The sequence below is a fragment of the Ambystoma mexicanum genome, chromosome 10 (assembly GCF_040938575.1).
Source record: "Ambystoma mexicanum isolate Mex_15411 chromosome 10, UKY_AmexF1_1, whole genome shotgun sequence".
Classification (NCBI taxonomy): domain Eukaryota; kingdom Metazoa; phylum Chordata; class Amphibia; order Caudata; family Ambystomatidae; genus Ambystoma; species Ambystoma mexicanum.
Window position 1 is genome coordinate 1647653436 of NC_090932.1, and position 21098 is coordinate 1647674533.

General features: G+C 44.4%; 1 protein-coding gene across 6 annotated transcripts in view; it reads right to left on the reverse strand.

Moving 5' to 3' along the window:
• Positions 1-21098, reverse strand: part of EP400 (E1A binding protein p400) — a 1542855-nt gene that overhangs the window by 1000759 nt on the left and 520998 nt on the right. For all 6 annotated transcript variants that reach the window (XM_069620067.1, XM_069620064.1, XM_069620063.1 and 3 more), the window contains one exon: positions 13181-13380. In XM_069620067.1, the coding sequence (XP_069476168.1) occupies positions 13181-13380 (200 nt within the window). The remainder of the gene's footprint in view (positions 1-13180; positions 13381-21098) is intronic.

Below are 21098 nucleotides of genomic sequence, written 5' to 3' on the forward strand. Positions count from 1 at the left end.
CAGTTTCCTTGTCAACAAGCATTGGCTGCAGCTGCTTTCGCCATTGAGACGTCAGCCACTATTGTTATGAGCTGTTCAATGACTCTACATCGAACATGCCAGATTTGCAATATTGGAAAGAGGGTGTTCCCACTCCTGAAACCTTGGATCCTCTACACAGGTGGCCAGGGAAAGTCCATCGCTATTGGATCCCGACCCTTGGGACAAAGAAGCGAGGGTGGATCACCTAGGTGGAGAATCCTTGGGAACTAGGAGTGAGATGCCCTTGGGTGGGCCATGGTATCCCCCTTATCCTACTGGTAGCAAACCCAACCTTTCCCCAACTTTTATAGGCTATTAAAAGCCAGGTCCCTCCATTTATCCATCATTGCCATTTGACAGTACTGGGACAAAGACGAGGCAAATAAGAGCAATGAAGAACAGGCTCTTTTAACACTCTGAAACTGGGACAAAGAAGATGACGGCTAAGAGCGGTCAGAGTCAGGCATTTCTCATTAAATACAGTCAGACAGGGTTCAGACTGCTCACACCTGCAGCCTGTCATAGGGTTACAGGTGTATAAAAGGAGCTCAGAGAGACATTAAAAGAGGATAAGAGGGAGCTCGGGGGCGAGATCCAAACAGGAAAGGCAGCAAAGAGATCAGAGCAAGCGGCAGAGAAATTTCCCGGAACAAGATGCCAAGAAGCTGGGGACCGTGAAGGAAAAGGGTCATTGGAAGTGTGGTGGAGGAACTGGGATTCTGTGGAGTAGAGAGTAAAGAGAGGGAAACAGCGAGGAAAGGCAATCCTTTCCCTCATGCCTGCATTGTTTGTTCCCCTGTGTGGAGAGGCCAACACAGGAGTGCCTGAGGGGATGTAGGAGGCGGCCAGGCCTTTAAAATCAGACCGAGTGCCCCAGGTTGCAACAAGACCGGTCAGAGCAACCAGTGAGTTTCCGGTGGCTGGGAATCCCGGTGTGTGAATTAACTTTATTGTCAAGAGATATTTTGTAGCAGAGTGGTTGTGCGGCTCTCATGATTACGATTTGGAAAGTCTCCAGTCTTTAATAACTTCAATCAGTGAAACAGCAGGATTACTTTGTATCGAAGTGGTTGCATGCAGAATTAGACACGTTTTCAAGGGTCACCGGACATTGGGTAATCCACTTAAAGCAAAACGAACTGACTGAACAAACAAATAACAGACAATTACAGAAGCATCTAAAGCGGAACAAACACTTCTTGAACAATAGACCATGTCAAAATCAGTTAAGAGTGAAAAATAATCATTGAATATCGAACTAAACTAAAGCTTTGCGAACAGCCAGAACAAATACCAGTTCAATGGCAGAGAAGGAACAGGAGCCTAAATATAAGCAAACCATCACATGCAGAGTTCCACAGTAAATTATCTTTAAATAACAAGTAATTTACCATATGTTTTTCAAATTGAACTTAACTCTGAAGAACAAACAAATCATCCCTGAAGTTAAATTTATAATCGAACTTTAAAGTTCACCCACAGAAAGTGATATTAATTCAACATTTATGAAAACTCCAGGCTGCCAAAAGGAATCTTTGAAAGCAAAACTGTGAAAGTTAAAGGAGAGCAAGGAGCTTTCCTATTGAACTGTGTTTAACTAAATGACATTTGGGGAAGGGAACCCTTGAGATCCGAGACATTTGCTGAAATGAAGACAGTCTCGAGGTTCCCTTGTGTTTTGAGGCTTGGAGAAGGGAACCCGAAGCCTTGGTTAAAACTATATCATCTTGAATCCAAAGGAGGAAACTAAGACTTTTTAATGAAACTGCTTTACACCTAGGGAAGAGAATTGGAAGAAGGTCAGACATTTGTATTCAACACTATTTTCATTTGGTTAATGACATCCCCACACATTGTACAGAATTAGTTGTGAGGGCAAGCATAGGTTTTGGACTCATACAGATTCCTAAATTAAACTCTTTGACTCAGACTTTCATTCGTTTTAATTTGATAGGGAAATCCCACCTTAGCATAGGGCAAGTTAGACGTTCACCCATCCTGACATTTAAGCTAATAAAATCGGTTGGTTTGAACTTTGAATCTATTGTCTGTGTCCTTATTCATTAAGCCTTCACAAAAGGTCAAAATCTACATTGGACTACACTAAGGGTTTCTGCCTATGAGGTTATTTTCTCAAGCCCATCTATTCACATTGTTTGATGCAAAACAGTGAACACTGCTACCTTTTTAAACAACCCATTCTGATGAGGTGCATGACTTATTAGGAAGAACGCGACTATGCCTTAGACGACAGAGGTATTTGTTGACAGGTCCTCAACTATTGACCAGGAGACAGGTCAGCGACATACTAGTGCAGCAGTGGTGCGAATGGTGGACGGGTAGTAGGTGGTTTTCAGGCAGCGAAGGGTACCACCCCATTATTCAGCAAAGGCTGAACAGATTGCTTTTATTGAAGCACTCGAGGCAGTTCAAGGGTGACTAGTCACAATTTATTCTGACTCAGTTTATGTTACAACCATTGTTCATTTAGGGTTGTCGAGGTGGATGAGAGGATTATGTAGAGCAGATGGGTCTCCAGTGCCACACGCAGCTCTTTTGGATTAGTTGATTCATGCTCTTTCCCAGCCTACACTTGCCGCAGTCATCAAGTGTGCTGCCCATACAAGGGGCAGTGATTTTTGTCTCCCTCTGTAGCGAAGCTGCAAACCGCAAAACTGGTCACTTATTTGCCTGTACCAGACATCCCTCAACATCCAGGGCTCGTCAACATTCAGTTGCAGGTTCCATACACTCCACTTCCTGTTACTAAAATAATTGAAATACAAGGTCGGGTGTAGCAAATTGAGAAGTTGTAGCATACGGGGGTCTGCGTAGTCTCAAACTAACTTGGTGTGGAGACAGACTACTACTGGAAAAGTAGTGATGCCCCAATAACTGCCCTTAGTGGCCTAATATTCAGGAATTGTTGTCCATGTTTACGTCCAATTGTGTTTGGCAGATACACATTACTGGGCAAACCTTGAAAACCACAAGAGACTCCTTGCCTCGTCCAATTAGTACCTTTCAAGATCTTTATATATATTTTGAAAATATGGGTGAAAGATGTACTACTTTCTGTTATCTTATAGTAGTGGTGTTTCCTTTTTTCCTGTTGGATTGTGGCAGGTTTGCGTGCATATCCGGATGCCAAATCGGCTCCCAACCTTTAGGTAAGAGAAGTGTTTCCGCAGGTGGGGGGTGTGCGAAACACTCAAAAGTGACAATGGCTCTCACTTCTTTAAGGGGCTGTTTAAAGAAATTGTGGCTCTTATATTTATTTATTGCATTTGTTAAACCCCCAAACCCTGTGGTATCATGGCATAGTTACAGACATCTTGAAATTGGTTCAAACAGTATTCGAGGTACATACATATAAGTAAGAGAATACAGGTGAACACATTATTATATTTAACTTTCGGCATACATAGGTTAAAACATTCCATAGGTCATTTATTTACAAATACTAGTTAGGATCTCCATTGGGTGGGCATCAGTATAGATCCGAGGTGGCTAACTGTTATTAACTATATATCAGTTAGCTAGAATTGGTTGAATAACCACGTTTTTAGTAGTTTTTTTGAAGCAGTGGAATGAGTCTTCATTTTTGTTGTTTAATGGGGAGTTCCAGTGTTTATGGGCCATGACTGGAAAGCTGCTGCACCTTGCTCTGGTACTTTTGTAACGAGGGACTAAAATTAGCACGTTTTTATTACATCCAAGCGTTCTGTTGGATTCTTTTTTACTTATTGAATTATTTATATAGATGGGTGCTTTCTTAGCGAGGTATTTGTGGATAACACAGAGCTTTGAACATAATTCTGGCCTTAATGGGTAGCCAATGGGCCTCCCTCCTAGTCTTGGAGATATGGTCAGATTTCTTAATTCCTAGGGCTGCTCGTAACGCTTTATTTTGCATTAATTGTAGTTTACCTAAGTTGGTGTTGGACGTCCCTAGTAGAAGTACGTTACAGTAGACCAACTCCGATAATGTCAGAGCCGTAGCTAGGGTAATACAGTTTGTGGGCGTAAAGAACTGGTGGCTTAAGGCAATTAGTTTGGACGTGTATAATGTAGATGATGATAGGGCGCTTATATGTTTGGTCATAGTTAGATTAGCATCTAGGTGCACTCCTAAGGTTTTTACCTCTTTTGATAATGGAATCAGAGAACCGTCGAGGTTAATAGATGAGTCGCCTGAGTGGAGGGCGCTAATTTTAGTGGCGGAGCCCACGGTGAGAATCTGTTTTCTCACGGTTGAGGCAGAGGCTGTTCAGAGTCATCCAATTTTGAGTTATTGCATAAATCTGGTTGATAGTCAACATATCCTGGTCATAATTCCCTGTGATTGGTATGTGGATCTGGGTATCGCCTGCGAAGTTTGTGTAGATGACACCCATGTCGTCCATTACCGAGAAGAGAAGCTTCGTGCACACATTGTAAAGGGTAGGGGAGAGACAGGACCCTTGGGGGTACCCCAATGGGGACTAGTATGGGATCAGCAGCCTCTTTACCGATAATTACTTTAGACATGCAATCAGCTAGGAAGGATTTCACCCAAAGGGTGGCTTCTTTAGAAGAGCTAAAATCATTTGCTAAAGTAGCACATAGTTTATCATGATCCATTAGATCGAATGTTGCTGATAAATCTAGCAGCAGCAGTATGCAGAGTTTCGCTGCGTCCCTAATGTGATCCATCTGGATTTTCAGATCAAGGAGTGGCTTTTCCGTACTATGGCTGAGCCTAAATTCGGATTGTCTAGTTCCTAGGAGCCGGTTTTGTTCAAGATGAGCTTGAATTTGGGTGAATGCTATTTTATCTATGATCTTGATCAGGAAAGGGACCATGGTTATTGTTCGGTAGCTTGTAGTGACTGTCGAGTCTAGGGAGGGTTTTTTCAGAAGTGGGGTCACCCAGGCTTTTATGCTGGCCGGGACCGTATTAAAAGAGGCATTCACGAAGTTGGTAATAATAGGGGTGAGAGTAGGGGCACATAGTTTAACTAAGTGTGCTGGGAAGTTATCCCCTTTACAAATAGAATCTTTTAATTTGGAGATGGTATCCGTTACTAGATCTTGGGTCACTGGGGTAAAGTGGAATAGCAAATTGGCATTGTCATTGGTTTTATTAATAGTAGTATTAAGGTAAGTTTTTTTCAACTAGGATTTTTCTTTGTATGTGAACTTTAATTTGGAGTGATACCATTTTGGAGCCCAACGCATTTTTGATAATGGTACACCATTCTTTGCTCGAATTAGCCAGAGTGGTAACTGGGGTAGGATTTTCCAGATCTGAAAATGAAGAGCTCTTTCGAGCTTGAGGTGGCGTTGCTAATGCAAGTGTTATAAGCATTAGCTTTGTGGGTTAGAATTGCTGCTTTTATAATTTGTTGGCAGCTTTAAAAGCATAAGCAGAGTGTTGTGAACATTTTTTTATGGATCTGTTTGAGATCTTTTAGTTCACATTAGCAACACTAACTAGTCATTGAACCAGAAGCTCGTTCGTTTGTCAGCACGTTGTGGTTTGGTTGTTATGGGTGCTACCAGGTCAATAGTAGTGGTGAGGCACTTGTGGTAGGTGTCTGCAAGGAGACCAGGATTGTCATTTCCAACTATATTGGAAGTCAACATTTCGGTTAGGATGGGGGCTAGATTTTCAACCGTTAGCTTACGAATGTCTCTGGTTTCATAAGTATCCGTTGCCTTTGCGGGGCATATCTCGTTGCTAGTGAGGGTGAAATTAACACTATGGTGATCAGTCCAATGAAGGGGTGGGATCAATTTGATAGAAACTTTGGAATTCAATATCCAATCCAGTGTTCGGCCCTTAATGTGGGTGGGGCATTTAAAAGTTGTGTGAAGTTCAGGTCTTTGAGGGCAACGTGGAAGGCATTTGCTCTATGGTTCTACTTATCAAAACCTAGATTAAGGTCACCAAAGATAATGCGTTTAGTATTGGCTTTCATGTAGGGCGCTTATAGCAGAGGGACGTCCAAGTCCGGATGGGTATTGCTATTAGGTGATCTATAGCTGACAAAAATATTGATGGTGGTTTTCTAGTTAGTTGCAAGTTTGGCTAGGAGGAGTTTGTAGCCTTCTAATGCTATAGGAATTAAACACAACATGTGTTCTATTGATGAACCCTAAAGTCAATGGTGGTGTGGAAAGGGGGAACGGTTTGTTGAAGACTAAGCTAAGTTATGTGTTACATTAAAGTGAAATACGATTCATCAACACCTTGTTCATTTTGGGGACTCGGCCCTGCAAGGACTATCATCTTTGCCTGCATGAAATAGTGACCGGGTGATGCATGCACATACCGATGTCTCGTGTGCGTAGTGCATCTGATGCTCACAGGACTGCGTCCATTTTGGGGGATGAGTTTCTTTCATATTTGACTCTGCTAAAATGTATAAAATACCTTTCTCAACAGATTTCTCCACGCCGAATGGAAGAGGGCAAATACAGCGATGCATCCGAATCTGTGGGCTCGCCATCATTAGAACTGTTTCCTGGGGACAGGGTGTATGTAAAGAACTTATATTGCAGGTGGAGTAAACCTCGCTATAACAGACCTTACACCATGGTATATGCTACTCCGCTTGCGGTCAAAGTGAAGGAATTATGGATTTGGGTGCACTTGTCGGATGTTTGAAAGGCACCACAAACATTGCTTCATACAACTAATATTTTATCCGCATTTTTTTATCTGGTTTTTATGCGACAACAAAAGTTGCATTTCTTTTTTTTTCTTTACAGAGTACTTGTTTTATTATTTTTTGGGAATGTTTTACTGCTATTTACTGTGTGTAAGATTAAGATAACTAATGTGTGCGTGGTTGGGTTTTTTTCTGGGACTAAGGTTTTTTGTTTGAGATCCTTTTGTACTAGAATACTTTGCACTCTTAGGTGGATTTTTCTTTGGTTTTTTTTAGTTTTTCTAGCGAGTTGATATGATTTGGTCATATACTGAGGTGGTAGTGTAACAGTGGGATGTGAACAAAAATGTTGATGCTACAACACCAATTGAGGATTGAATTACTTCAGTAGTGAATTTTAAAAGAATGAGACTACAAGACACAGTGATACAACACTTAGAGGTGTAGTCTTAGATACAAAGTCTGATTTGCATCACCTAGAATGTAGTACAGCCATAGGAGTTAGATCTGCTCCCTTATCTCCCACGCATCGGGAGCACCCAAAATGTTAGCGCCCTAGGAAATGTTGCCCTTGCAAGCCCAGTGTTTGGTGCATTTATCACTGTCTGGTCTGCAGCCTGTTCCAGGGGCACAACTGTACTTTGTGGACAAAGATGGGGAAAAGTATGTTAAGAGACGATAATGCACCTCATCGTAAGCCACGGCCCAGGTTAAAACTGGACGGAGTGTTTGTGTCAAACAGAATTAAGGAGGCGTTGGTGAGATGTGCAGCAGCTGTGTTGGCAGGGTTCGGAGTAGTAGTAATATGGAACATCACTAAGAATTGTTTTACAACATGGACTGCATATATACCAAAGATGATATGGATTGAAGCACATGAAGCTCCAGTAAAAGTTCAACCAGCAAAGAGAAGATCAGTTTTGTTTGAGGGCATGGGACTGTACCAGTAGGCACTAACACCAAGTGCAACAAGACCATGTTCATTCCAGACCTTGCAAAAGGAACAGTGGCCTTGATGGATTTATACTGGATATGCGGTCAACAGGCATATCTGCATCTTCCTGGAGAGGTACATGTGCACTAACAACATTGCACTCCGCTATCCTGGTGGTGTTGGTAGCTCATCTAACAGTAGTATCAAAGCATGACGTGTCGCAATCTATTTCAGCTTCAATCCAATCCCCCGGGACGAGAAAGAAGAAGCGGTCGGTGAAGGTGTGAAGGAGGAGGTCAAATTACACCCATCAGAAGGTTCATCTAAATTGCTCAAAGCTACTCCAGACAAGTACCGGCTGTACACCAAGACAGAAGTGTTTGTTGCGCGTCTCATGATGGCAGGTGGCCAGGCTGCAGCAAATGCAAAATGGCTGCAGATCGTTCGATGGGAAGTGATCCAATTAGCAAATGATACTGAACAAAGGCTAAAAGTGATCAAGAGCAAGTTGAGAGGCGATCTGGTTGAGGATAATCCAAAACTGGTACTTCCTGGAACTTCTGACGATAGAAAGGGGCGTGTGCAAAAATATTGGGTTATCGTTTCGCACATACCACCCCCCCTGCCCCCAACCCCCAAATGGTGCATAGAACATGTCTTTGGCGCACATTATAGGGGCCCTACAAAGGTTAAGAATTGGCATGGAAAGTGAAGCGGGTGTGCAGGCCAAAGATTGCTTAGACACGTTCTCATGGGTGCCATCCTGGCTTGAAGCAGTGAAGATATTGGTTCCGATTGTGGTGTTCCTACTGGTGGTGTTCTGCAAGTGCCAGATGATGCTTCGGTGCTGTGCAAAGACTCCCAGGTACAAAGGATGGTCGGGCTCAAAGTGTTAGAGAGAATTTTCATTTCTTTGCTAATTTCCTTCAACCTTAGAGACCCCCAGCTCTTTTGCTGGACTACTTTGCTGTTGCAGGAACCGAGTCCCAGTGGTCGAGAAATCCTAGTCGAGTGCAATGTCTGCAATCCGGCCAGAAGCTCCAGGAGTCTCCTCAGGACCCTCCAGAAGAAAAACGACCAGAGCTTGAGTCCTCTCAACAGAGTGCAGGACTCAAGGAGTGAAGGAAGCCCAACTGGTACCCAAGATCTGCAGTGGTGCGGTTTACCGAGCGCTGAGACCGTAAAGTGTCGCTGATCCGAAAAGAGCCTGTAGCTGGCACCAACCTCCAAATTGCTGCTGCTGGAGTCCTCCAGACGTCCTCCCTCTTGTCCCCACGAAAAGCTCAGGAGCCCAGGATCTGCATGGCTGCAACAGGACAGAAGCCAGCTAGAACACTCTTATTCAAACAAGAGGTACTGTTCAGACTTGGGGTACTTAAATCAGTATCTTGTGCTTTGGTCTTCTCAGTTGAGATTTGCAATAGCTACTTTTTGTTAAGAGTTCATTTCAGAGTTCATTTCATCTCTACCCTCCACAAGTCTAACGGCTAGTGACCCTACAGTGATTTCCTAAAAAACTAACTTTCTGCAAGACTTATTAACCAAGAAGTGCCTCCGCTCCATAGACTGTGCTCCAATTGACTTAGGCTGTCCTGGCTCCCTGCAGACTCATTGTCTGTCCCTCAGAGGGGATAACTTGGTTTTAAACTATTTCTGGCAAAGGTTTTGTCTAGACTTCATTGGAAGATTTAAGTATGCCCCGAGAACCCGGTTTAACCTTTTTCCTTCCTTTAGTTTATTTATATAGCGCAGCCAAACCCTGGGATAGCTGGGCGGTTAGGCTTAGGCAAGGCATATGTTACATAAGGTTGCACATACAAAGGTGGGTTACAACATGGTACAGTACAGTACAGTAGTGAGTGGTATCCGGGACCATGTTACCGAGTGGTCCGTGAGGAGGCAGGGTTCAGTGGTAAATTGACGGGTTACAAAAATAGTCCAATGCAGTGTTAAACATTAGATCCAAGGATACCGGATTTTACTAAGTGCAGTTAATAGTCTATTGGTGCGAAGTGAGTAGTTCCTTTTCCTTAGCTCCGAATGACCAGAATGATGCGTCTGCTCCGATTGTCATGGGCAGAGGGTTCCAGTGTTTAGCTGCTAATACAGGGAAGCTTGCTCCCCCTGCTGTTTTTAGATTGAACTTGGGGATGTTGAGCTGGTGTAAGTACGGGGAGCTGGTTGGTCTGGTAGAATTGTGTCTGGTAAATTTGTCTGCGAGGTAACGAGGAGCTGTCAGATAGAGGCATTTGTGTGTGATGACAAGTGATCAGAGTTTAATTCTCTCGCGGGTGAGGAGCCAGTACGACTCTTTTCTGAAGGCCGAGATGTGGGCTTTGCGGGGGAGATTGAGTGCGCATCGTAGGGCGATATTTAGTGGTGTCTAGTCTGTTCAGGTTGTGGTTGGTCGTGCCGAGGAAGAGTGTTACAGTAGTCCAATTTGGACAATAAGTGCCCTGGTCCAATTGAGGCAGCTGTTGAATAAAAAAGGTTTGCACGCATTGATAAGTTTGCTAGTGTATGCTGTAGATGAGATGGTGGCGTTAATTTGTTTTTTAGAGAGGGTGGAATCAAGGTACACACCCAGTGTTTTAACTTCTTTAGACACTTGATGTTGCCATCAATGATAAAGGATTGGTATCTGGGGTCTAGTATGTACCTGGGATCCGACGATGAGCAGTTCAGTCTTGTGGTTTAAGCAAAGGCTGTTGGTGGCCATCCATGCTTGGATTTCAAGGTAGATCTCGTACAACTTTGCAACATCTTCCTCATAGTTCCCTTTGAGTGCAATGAGGACCTGGGTGTCATCAGCATAATTAGTATATGTGACACCCAGATCATCAAGGTGGTCAAAGAGGAGCTTTGTGAAGACATTGTAGAGCGTAGGGGAGATACAAGAACCTTGGCGGTACTCCACATTGGATAGGGACAGGGTCTGCTGCAGCACTCATGATGGGGTGAAGACCATGGTTGTTCTATCCGAGAGGAAGGACCGAATCCAATTGGTGGCATTCTGGGAGAATCCAGGAGCCGAAGAAAGTTGGTTGGTGAGAATTTGGTGATCGACTAGATCGAAGGCTGCAGACAAATCCAACAGGAGCAGGATGGCCAAGTTGCCCTTGTCTTTGGCTTCATCCATTTGGATTTTAAGGTCCAGGAGGGCCGTTTCAGTCCCATGCCTTGGTCTAAAGCCAGATTGTCGCAGACCAAGAAGGTTGTTGTCTTCCAAATGTTGTATTTGGAGGTATGCTACTTCGTCTAGTACTTTTAGGAGAAAGGGTACAGTTGTGATGGGCCTATAGTTGGTATGGGTATTAGGGTCTAAACTAGGCTTTTTGAGGAGCGGAAGGACCCATGCTTCTTTTAGGTTGCTTGGTACAATGGAGTTCTTGAACGAGGAGTTGATCAGGAAGGTGATGAAGGGTGCATGGTCTTTGGCCCCATCCTTGATAACTTTAGCCTTTCCTTTCTGCAAACCTCAGAATCTGCAAAGTGTACTAGTGATACATAAATACCATTACTGTCCTTGGGAATGAAGTCACCTGTGTGTGTAGTAAGTGTGTAAAAAGCATCTATAAAGAGTATGTACTAGTTTTGTTTTGATTCTGGAAAAGTATTTTAAAGTATATTTGATTGTTATTATGTATTGCCCTTTTTAAAGAATGCTTATTTAAAAACAAATACATAACAATTTATAACTGAAACCTTGAGTGTAAGGGCTACTTGCATTTGTGAATTTCATTGCTACAGCTCACATTTACCCCTCTTGAGATAAGCCTGGCTGCTCAGTCACACTACCAACTTGCGTAGCACAGGCCTATACCAAAAGGTGGGTTACCTAATACCAGGACGACAAGTGTTGTGTAGTCTCCCACAGGGTTACTACATCACCTGTTGCCCAACACAAACTGCGGACCAAACTAAGCCACATTTGGTTAGGATTGAAATACCTATATACCTACCCCCCCCCCCCCCCCCCAGGACACGGATCACTCTCCCAACAGATGCAGAAAACTACACTGAACACTGGGTTAACTTAGTGGGAAATGGGGATTGTGTACATCTTACATGTACCCCAGATAAGTATGTGTCAAGTGTGTAGGGGCATTGGTTCCCAAGGATGAAGTGTATAGAGAGAAAGCAAAGTTAAATAATGAAGATTAACTAAAGGGGGGAATGTTGGGATGCATGTCCAAGTTATCATCGCTCCAAAACGATTTAGATTGCAGAAAATGTATTAATACGTAGGGCATGTATAGAGGATGGTGTGGGTGGGGGAGAACCTTACGGTTGGAGGCAACTGGCGGGAGACACATTATGGAAGCTAAGTCAAGGAAAACTAACCATTTACTTTGCAATAGTGTTATGTAGAATATATTGCATGCGTGTGATATTTAGAACGTGAATTAACGCTGCATTGGAGAGTAGGCCTGAATCCTCACAGGCTGTGTTGGTAAAACAGAACAAGACCCTTTTTGGCCGATTATCACATTCCAATTCTCAGGCACGACAGATAACATGCATGTACACCCATGTAGGCCTTTGAACTATTAGGGAGGAATGCGAGCAACCAAATGGGAGAAGGGCTGCACGGCCAAACACATGGGAGCTGGGGCAGAGGCCTTGAGCTGCCAAAACAAGAACAGAGATTTAGGACACTAGCGCCCCCCCTGGAATAATGGTCATTATTTTTGAACTACTGGACGTGCAGGAATAAGACTCTTAAATCCTTCATGAGTTGGATGTATTAGTGGGAGACCAGGACTAACTCTTGGGAGAGATAGTTGACACAGGGGGGGGGAGCAGAGAACAACAAGGTCTGTGATTTGTACCAGAGAGAGCAAAGGGTGATACCAGAGTTTATAAGATTGCAGCTGGTAGGCATGATGGGGGTAACTGCGTGTCTGGGATAAGAAAAGAGTTTGTTTGCAAGGGCCAGGCTGACCAAGTTATCGGCTGACTTCATGTTGACGACCAGGTGCACATCACGTGGTTAGGATTAAAAGAAAGGGTGGTACATTTTAAAATCTAACCAATTACTTTGCAGTATTGTAAGAAGTTCTTACCCACGTGTGAAGAAGATGAAGACAACACAGCCAATTGGAGAAAGTGCTCTATGTGAATATTAGCATATCAATAGGGGGAAGCCAATGAGGGTGGGGGATGAACACTGTATATTGAATGAGTCATGAATGACGATTTCATGTTTATAAGGTGAAATACATCTTGATGGAGAGCTCTGCAGCAATGGACTTCTAATACCCTGTCCTTTTGTTTTTTGTATACAAAATAAAGCTCTTGCTCGTCTCGAAAAAGGGTGCACCTAGTCTTTTTCCCTAGCAGTTTGTTTTTCCTAGGTCTGGTTGTTGTGGAGTCAACTACATTCAAAACACTACAAGTCATTCAAGCTGTAAGATGGACTCAAAGGTTGAAGGTGTGTTGGGCATGTGTAAACAAAGGGCAGAGAATGAGTGCACTAAAACACAAGGACCCAATCAACAATTCACACATTTTATTCAGACAAGTTGATGTTCTGCATAGAAAAAATTATTTGCACAGCTGTCCTTACTGAGCTTGTGATGCGGGCGCTACCTCTGGGTAGCAAGAGCTCTGCTGCAGCGGCTACCTCAGCAATGTCTCTGGTGTGTTTCTTTCCACCCCCAAACCCAGGATTGCTACGTTGCTCCGGGGTCCTGCTCGGTTCAATGTTCAGCAAAGAATCAATGAGTACCACAGGCTTCTGAGCTGCATGTGATGGGTCTTCCGGACCTGCACATGGAACAGAAGTGGATCAGGTTACACATGAGGACGGAGATGGCACAGCAACTGACAGGAATATTTGGAAATCATGAAAACAGGAGCAGCAAAAAATTATAAAAGGGCAACAAGTTACAATAATGATGTGAAGGTCAAAAGAGAACATATGAAATAAAACTAAAACGAATGCAAAAGGAAACCGATTAAATACACAAGCCAATTACAAGCAGCTCCAAAATGTATTTTAAAGTGCAGGGCATGAGTGAGAGGATGTTCAGTGAGACGCACATAAGGGCTGGCTCAATCAGTTCATGGACTTTCACAAAAGATATAAGGATGCCATTTGGAACCACTACACAATTATTCTTCCTCTAGCATGATAACCGTTTGGAGAGACATCTGCACTATTCAAGTGAGCACAATTACACAGACAGAATGTGTATTTGTATAGCACACCAAACCCTCAGGCATCTGGACGCACGGTTTAGGTTACATTGGAGCAAATTTACAAGTTATGGGTACATACATATGAATGGTAGTAACAATGAATACAGTAATATATACAGTAGAAAAACAAAGATGGGGAAAATGTACGCAGGTTGCAAATATACCAAGCAAGGTGTTGGGGGGCTTGGGGGGGCAGTAGACAAGATTGAGGGTAGTACCCTTTGGGAGACTACATCAACCTTGTCCTCCTGGCAATAGGTAACCCAACCTTTGCTATAAGTCTGTACTACACAGGTTACACACAGCACCCTCAGTGCTGTGTCACAGTGAAGTCCTTTGGATTTCTCTTAAGGTTTAAATATGTTCTTTTGGGTGAACTACTGTTCCCAAGTGTAGTAAAGTGAAATTGACTTTACTTACCTTTTTCCTATGTAGGTCCAGCACACCCAATCTCATGTGGAGCGGGGGTGTGGGGTAGGGGGTTGGGTTTACTTAGTAGTCCCTTTTCCTACTTACTCATGTAACATTTTTTGTGTTATTCTCACAACTTTAAATGGCTAGTGGCATGGTTTAATTTTCCTACCATTGTGCTTTTCTATCGCATGCTGAACTCTCAGCTGCAGTATAGCTCCCATAGGTGACCACTGAGTCAAAATGACCCCCCTTTTTTTCGCCATTTCTTGCTTGCGAGGTCATTCTTGGGTTTGTGCCAAACCAGATTTAACACTTTTGTTCATTTTGCCTTTGGCGGGCTTCAGTGCTGAAACCGCCTCTGGCTCCAGTGTGTCTGGTAGGGCAGGAAGCGAGTGAGGTGCCCGAAACTCCCTGTCCTTTGTCTCCTTGGTTACCTGAATGCACCCTGTCCTGATTGGAGGGATGGCGGTCCTCGTAGGACAGAAACCCTGCTGTGTGAGCGACAGCTAGGCTGTGCATGAATGGCAAAAACCTGCATAAAAGGCGAGGCTTCTTAAACAGAGGACAGTCGACCACTGGACGAAACATCCGACAAAGGAATCGTGAAGAGAAGCTTGCTGCATCCTCCTGGACCCTTGAAGTGCCCGGTGAAGCCCTGCTGCAGTGCTAAAACTGCTTTTACGAATCGACTAGCAAAGCTCCATAGAAGACTGTTAGAGAGAATTCTCAGAAATGTGCTAATTCCCCTCTACCTGAGAGACCCCCAGCTCTTTTGCTGGACTCTACGACTAATTTTTTGCCCGAGAGAGTGAGACCCTCATGCATTTTAATGTGATGTTTAACTTTCTTTTGGTTGTGGAGTCTGACGAACTCTATAGGCATCATCTTTTACATTGTGTCACACAGCACATTCAGTGCAGTGGCACAGGGAAGTCTCTTTAGATTTCCGAAGGTTTAAATACCTACTCTTGGATAAACTACTGTTTCCAAGAGCAGTGAAGTGAAACTGACTTTACTTACATTGTAAATTTTCTACACCCAGCACACACTATCTTACAATAGGGTGCTGGAGGGGTTACTTAGTATCCCCTTTGTCTAGCTGCTCATGTAACATTTTTTAGGTTACCCTTTTCTCACTGAATGGTTGGTGGCAGTGGTTTCGTTTGAACTACTATGGTGTGTATTTACCGCATTGGCAGCTACAGTAAAGCACCCATGGGAGCCAGGAACAGCGAGATCTGCAGAGCTGCACAGGAACAGAAGTCATCAGTTGCATCTTTTTCTTCATTTCTAAGATACTGTAGCAAGTCAGAGAGAACTTACCTCTTACTGTAGAGTTCTTACAACATCTACAACTCCCGTCTAATCAGCTTGAGGCCCTACATTTTATTCTTCTTTTCATCAAAGACTCCCAAGAACTTGTGCAAGAACTTTTCCATTTACTTACCAGAAGTGCTTCATCCTATACAAGACATTTACCAATTGATTTTGGCTTAGCCTATTGAATTGTACGACTCTTCTTGGAGGATCCATAAGTATTTGCCTTCTGAAGAATATTTGTGGTCTCTTGTTTTAATAACCTTTTCCTTTTGACAACCTCTAAGAATATTCTAAATGCCAACAGTAAGATATTAATGTCCCCAGCACCCTAGTTATTGAAGTCACCTATGGGTGTAGGTTGTGTCAGTGGGCCATCCCAAAAGGGTCTTTACTGATTTAGAAACTAAGAGTGTACAGTATTGGAAGTGTATTTGTGTTACTATTATATTGCTCCCTTCTGAAGGCGGCTTATTCTAACTGATCAATAAATTAATAATTGTTTATGCAAGAAACCTTGAGTGCAAGTGTATTTGAATACCTGTAACTGTGAATACCTGTAACTGTAAATCTCTGTATAATTCCACTACAGCTCACACTGACCCCTCTTGAGGAGCCTGGCTGCTCAACATGCTATCAAAACGGTGCAGTACAAGCTTATACCAAAGGTTGGGTTTCCTATAACTGTAGTCAGAGTTGTGTGTAGTGGTCCCAGAGGGTACTGCATACAAACCTTGCCTAACAGCCCAACAGTGATCTTTATTTCTACACAAACTAACATTATGCAAGACTTTTTACTTGCCTTCAAGAAGAACTTCAGCTGTACTAGGCTTTGCTCATTTGATTTCGGCTGTCCTGGCTCCCTGATATCCTATGAATTGGTGCTTTGATCTGTCCCTCCAAAGAGCCGCACATTCTTTACTTGTGTAGCTAGGAAAGGTATAATCTACATTGCATTGGGGGTTCAAAAGTGCTTACCTGTTTGAGAAACTTGTTAACCATTGTTTTCTCCCTTAACCATTTCCTTTTTGACACCAAACTCAGTAGTGTTCTTAAATGTACCAAAGATGTATTAATGACCAGTGTCCTAGTTATTTAAGTCACCTCAGGGTGTACGAAGTGTGTACCATCCCAAATGGGTAGCTACCGATTTATTTAAACTGAGACTATTATTGAAGTATATTTTTGTGTTACATATTTGCTCCCTTCTAAAGAAGGCTTATTCAAACTGACTTCAATTAATAAATAATTGTTTAATCAAGAAACCTTGAGTGTACGTTTTATTTGGATACGTGTCACTGTGAAACTATGTTGCAACCCTACATCTCACATTGACCCCTCTTGAGAGAAGCCTGGCTGCTCTGCCACTGTATCAACTTGTGTAGTACATGCTTATACCAAAGGTGGGGTAAACTATTGCCAAGAGGACAAGGCTGGTGCAGTCTCCCACAAGCTACTGCATACAATCTTGCCTAACATGCATCATAAAAGAACAATTATAAAAAATAAATTATAACTTCAGAGGTCTTCAGCTTGTACTGCAAGGAGCCTCCCTGCGAAATGTCTGTGTCCCAACAAACCAGTCCTGAGATCGAATCAGTGACTGTTAGGCAGGAATTCATGTAGTAACCCTGTGGAAGACAACACCACACTTGTCCTCCTGGTATTAGGTAACCCACCTATTGGTATAGGTCTGTACTACACAGGTCGGTAGTGTGACTGAGAAAACCGATTTCTCAAGAGGGGTACATTTGAGCTGTAGCAATGAAATCCACCAATACAAGTATCCAAGTAACACTTAAACTCAATGTTTACTATTAAAATAATTATTTATTTAACCGTCAGTTTTAAATAAGCATTCTTTAAAAAGGGCAATCAATGTGCAACAATAAAAATACACTTCAAAATGTTTGTTCAAAATAACCCCAAGCAAGTAGTTACTCTTTAGAGATGCTTCATACACACTTCCTACACCCTGAGGTCACTTCACTAACTAGGACAGTATTGGCATTTATATATCACATTTGTACTTGGTAAATTCTGAGGTTGGCAGAAAGAAAAGGGTTAAACAGGTTTTCAGAGCATGCAAGCACTTACATTTCAAAATGAAGTGTACATAAAAACCTTTCCCAGCTATATTAGTTAAAAACCAAGTCATCTCCTATGAGGGATAGTAAGAATCAGTCAATGGAATAGAAGAGTCTGCAGGGAGCGGCAACTACAGGCTCTTTTTAGATCAGCAGCACTTCGCCGTTACAGTGCTCAGTAAATAGCACTACCACAGATCTTGGACAACAGTTGGGCTTTCTTCACTCCTTGAGTCTTGCACTCTGAGGTGGCTCAACCTTGGGACGTCCTGCTTCGGGAGGGTCTAAAGGAGACTCCTGGAGCTTTTGGCCGCCTTACAGACGTTGCACTAGACAGATTTCTCGACCTCTGGCACTCGGTTCCTGCAGCAGCAAAGTGGTGCAGCCAGTTGGGGGAAGGTCATCCAGCAAAGTTCATCTCAGGGTTAGTTGGTCCCACTAACCCAAGGGAAGAAGTCGTTCCGTCAGGAGCTTCTCTTGTCGATCAGAAAAAGTTTCAGCACAGCAGCCGGGCTTCACCAGGCAGTTCAACGGTGCAGGAGGATGCAGCAAGCTTCGTTCACAGTTTCTCCATCGGGTTGTCCTTCCCAGTGGTCTACTGTCTTCAGTCCAAGAAGCCTCGCCTTTTAAACAGGTTTCTCCTATTCATGCACAGCCTAGCTGTCACTCACGCAGCAGGATGGCTGTCAATCAGGACTGACAGCCAGACAGCCAATCAGGACTGGGTGCATTCAGGTAACCATGGAGACAAAGGACAGGGGAGTTTCGGGCACCTCCCTCACTTCCAGACACACTGGAGAAAGAGGCGGGTTTCAGTACTGAACCCCGAAAAGGACAAAATGAACAAAGGGGTCAAACCTGGTTTGCTGCGCAGAGTAAAAACCCAAGACAGACCCCCCCCAGAAACAAAATGACAAAAAAGAAAAAAAGACTATGGCCATTTTGACAAAATAGACACCCATGGGTGCTATAGTGCAGCTGAAGATTCAGCCTGTGGTAGAAAAGTGCAATGGCAGCATGTAAAGTGGAAGTAGGACCAAGGGAAGAGCCGCAGAGGGGTAGGCAGGAGAGTTCGCATGTGAATGCATGCTGGAGAACAGTTAGTTGAGTAATTTATTCCTGCTCCAGCATGGGGTCTGGCATGGATTCACATGCTCATGAATAAAGAATACATAGCAGTACACACATGCACAACCACGGGAGGTGGCAAGAGTCAACCTAAGCATCTCTTACCTCCTCACCAGGCTCACCTTCAAGCAAACAGGTTGTGCAACACTGCTTGGCCAACTCTAGACTCCGACTCTGGAATCCCCATCAACACAGTAGAATCTAATGAAGGTGTGTGTTGACCTCCATGTAGCCGCCCTGCAGATGTCCAGCAGGGGCACACCAGACAGCAACGCTGTTGTAGCAGCGATCGCCCTGGTGGAATGGGCTCGGACGGCCATGCAGCAGTCAGTTTGCTAACGGGTGACAGTAGGTGATACAGCCGGAGAGTCACCTGAAAATGGAAGATTTGGACAGGGCCTTCCCATGATTCACAGGACCAAAGTTCACAAAGAGCGGAGATATTTTCCAGAAACTCTTTGTGCAGGCCACAAAACTTCAGCGCTCTAGCCACATCCAGAGAGTGCAAAGTCCTTTCAGCCGGTGACAAAAGCATCGGAAAAAAAACAGGCGACACCAAGGGCTTGTTTAGATGAAAGTCCAACGGCACCTTGGGCATGAAGGAGGTGTGCGCCCACAGCACCACCCTCGTCTCGTGTAAAGTCAAGTAAGGTGGTTTACAGGAGAGGGCCTGGATCTCACCCACTCGTCATTTAGAGGTGATGGCCATGAGAAAAGCTGTTTTCCACTACAGAAACTTGAGTGGAACAGAATGCATAGGCTCGAACAGGGGTCCCATGAGCCTAGTAAGCACCACATTCAGTTCCCAAGCCAGGGCCGCAGCCTGAACCTTCACCGGCACGAACAAGTGGAATAGTCCCTTGAGGAATTCCTTGACCAACCGGTGCGACCATAAGGAGGGTCAATCTGAGGATCTGGTGTTTTGGGAGTTAGCCGCCAGATGAAGCTTGAGGCGTGAGCCAGCCCCGATTTGGTCAACGACAGCAAATAAGTACGTACCTGAGGGGCCGTGACCCTCAGCAGGTCGATCTTCTAGGAACGGCACCAAATAGCAGATCTCTTCCACTTGAGTCCATAGAACGTGAAAGTAGACCATGCTCTAGCCTTGGTGAGAACTTCCTTGCAGTCCGCCGGGAGTTCGTAGCCACCGAATTCTAGCGCTGCAGGAGCTAGGCCTTCATGTTCAGAGATTGTGGAGAAGAATGGCGCCTCCTTCCCTGGCAAGAAGATCTGTGACCACTGGCAGCTTGAGTGGCATTTGTATTTTATTTATATGACTGGTGGGGACACCGACATGCTGAGAAGGTCCGGGTACCAGATCTACATCAGCCAGGTCTGTGCGACGAGGACCATCCGTCACCGGTACCGTCTGAGTTGACTTATGACTCGAAGGAACAACGGCAACAGAGGAAACTCGTACAGAAAGAAGTCTTCCCAAAGGAATGAGAATGGGTCCCCCATGCTCCCCTGCTGGGGAAACCTGCTGGCAAACCTCTGACACTTGGTGTTCGTAAGTCGATCTGGGGATTGTCCCATCTGAGGAAAAGGTTCTCCACTAGATCCTGCCGAAGTTCTCACTCATGGCACGAGCAAAGTTCCCTGCTCACAGAGTCGGCGACAGTGTTCTTTACTACTGACAGATGAAGCGGAATGAGGAGCATCCCCTGGGCGACGGCCCAGTGCCATAAGTCCTGCGCCTCTTTGGAGAGCGGTGGGGATCTGGTGCCCTCCTGTTTCCTGATATGAAACATTGTGGTGGAGTGATCTGTGAAGACCCGCACCACCTTGCCCTTGAGTGACAGCAGGAATGATTTGAGGGCCCAAAACACCACCCGTAGCTCCACAACGTTTATGTGCCACGTCTCCTCCGGCAGCCACAGGCCTCTGTTGTGAAGACTTCTGGTGTGGGCTCCCCACTCTTCCAGGGAAGCGTCCGTCGTAACTGTCTCCTGGTGCAGTGGGGCCTGGAAATCTAAACCCCCGGTCTGATGCAAGCACATGCCCCACCACCTTATCGCCCGACGGAACTCCTCGTCAAGATCGATCCCGTCTTAGAAGCTTCCGGACACCTGGATCCAACGGGCATCGAGGAATTCCTGCAGCAGGCATATCCGTAACCTGCAGAGCCAGATGGGGGAAATGCTTGACATCATGCCGAGCAGAGACTCGATGGCCCTCACCGTGGCGATCTTAAGAGCTAACAGCCGTTGCACCTCACCGAGGATGGCGTTAGGCAAAGTTTGTATGCAGTACCCTTGGGGACCAATACACACAACTAGGACTACAGGTGTAAGCAAACCAACCTTTGGTACAAGTCTATACTACACAGTTTTGGTA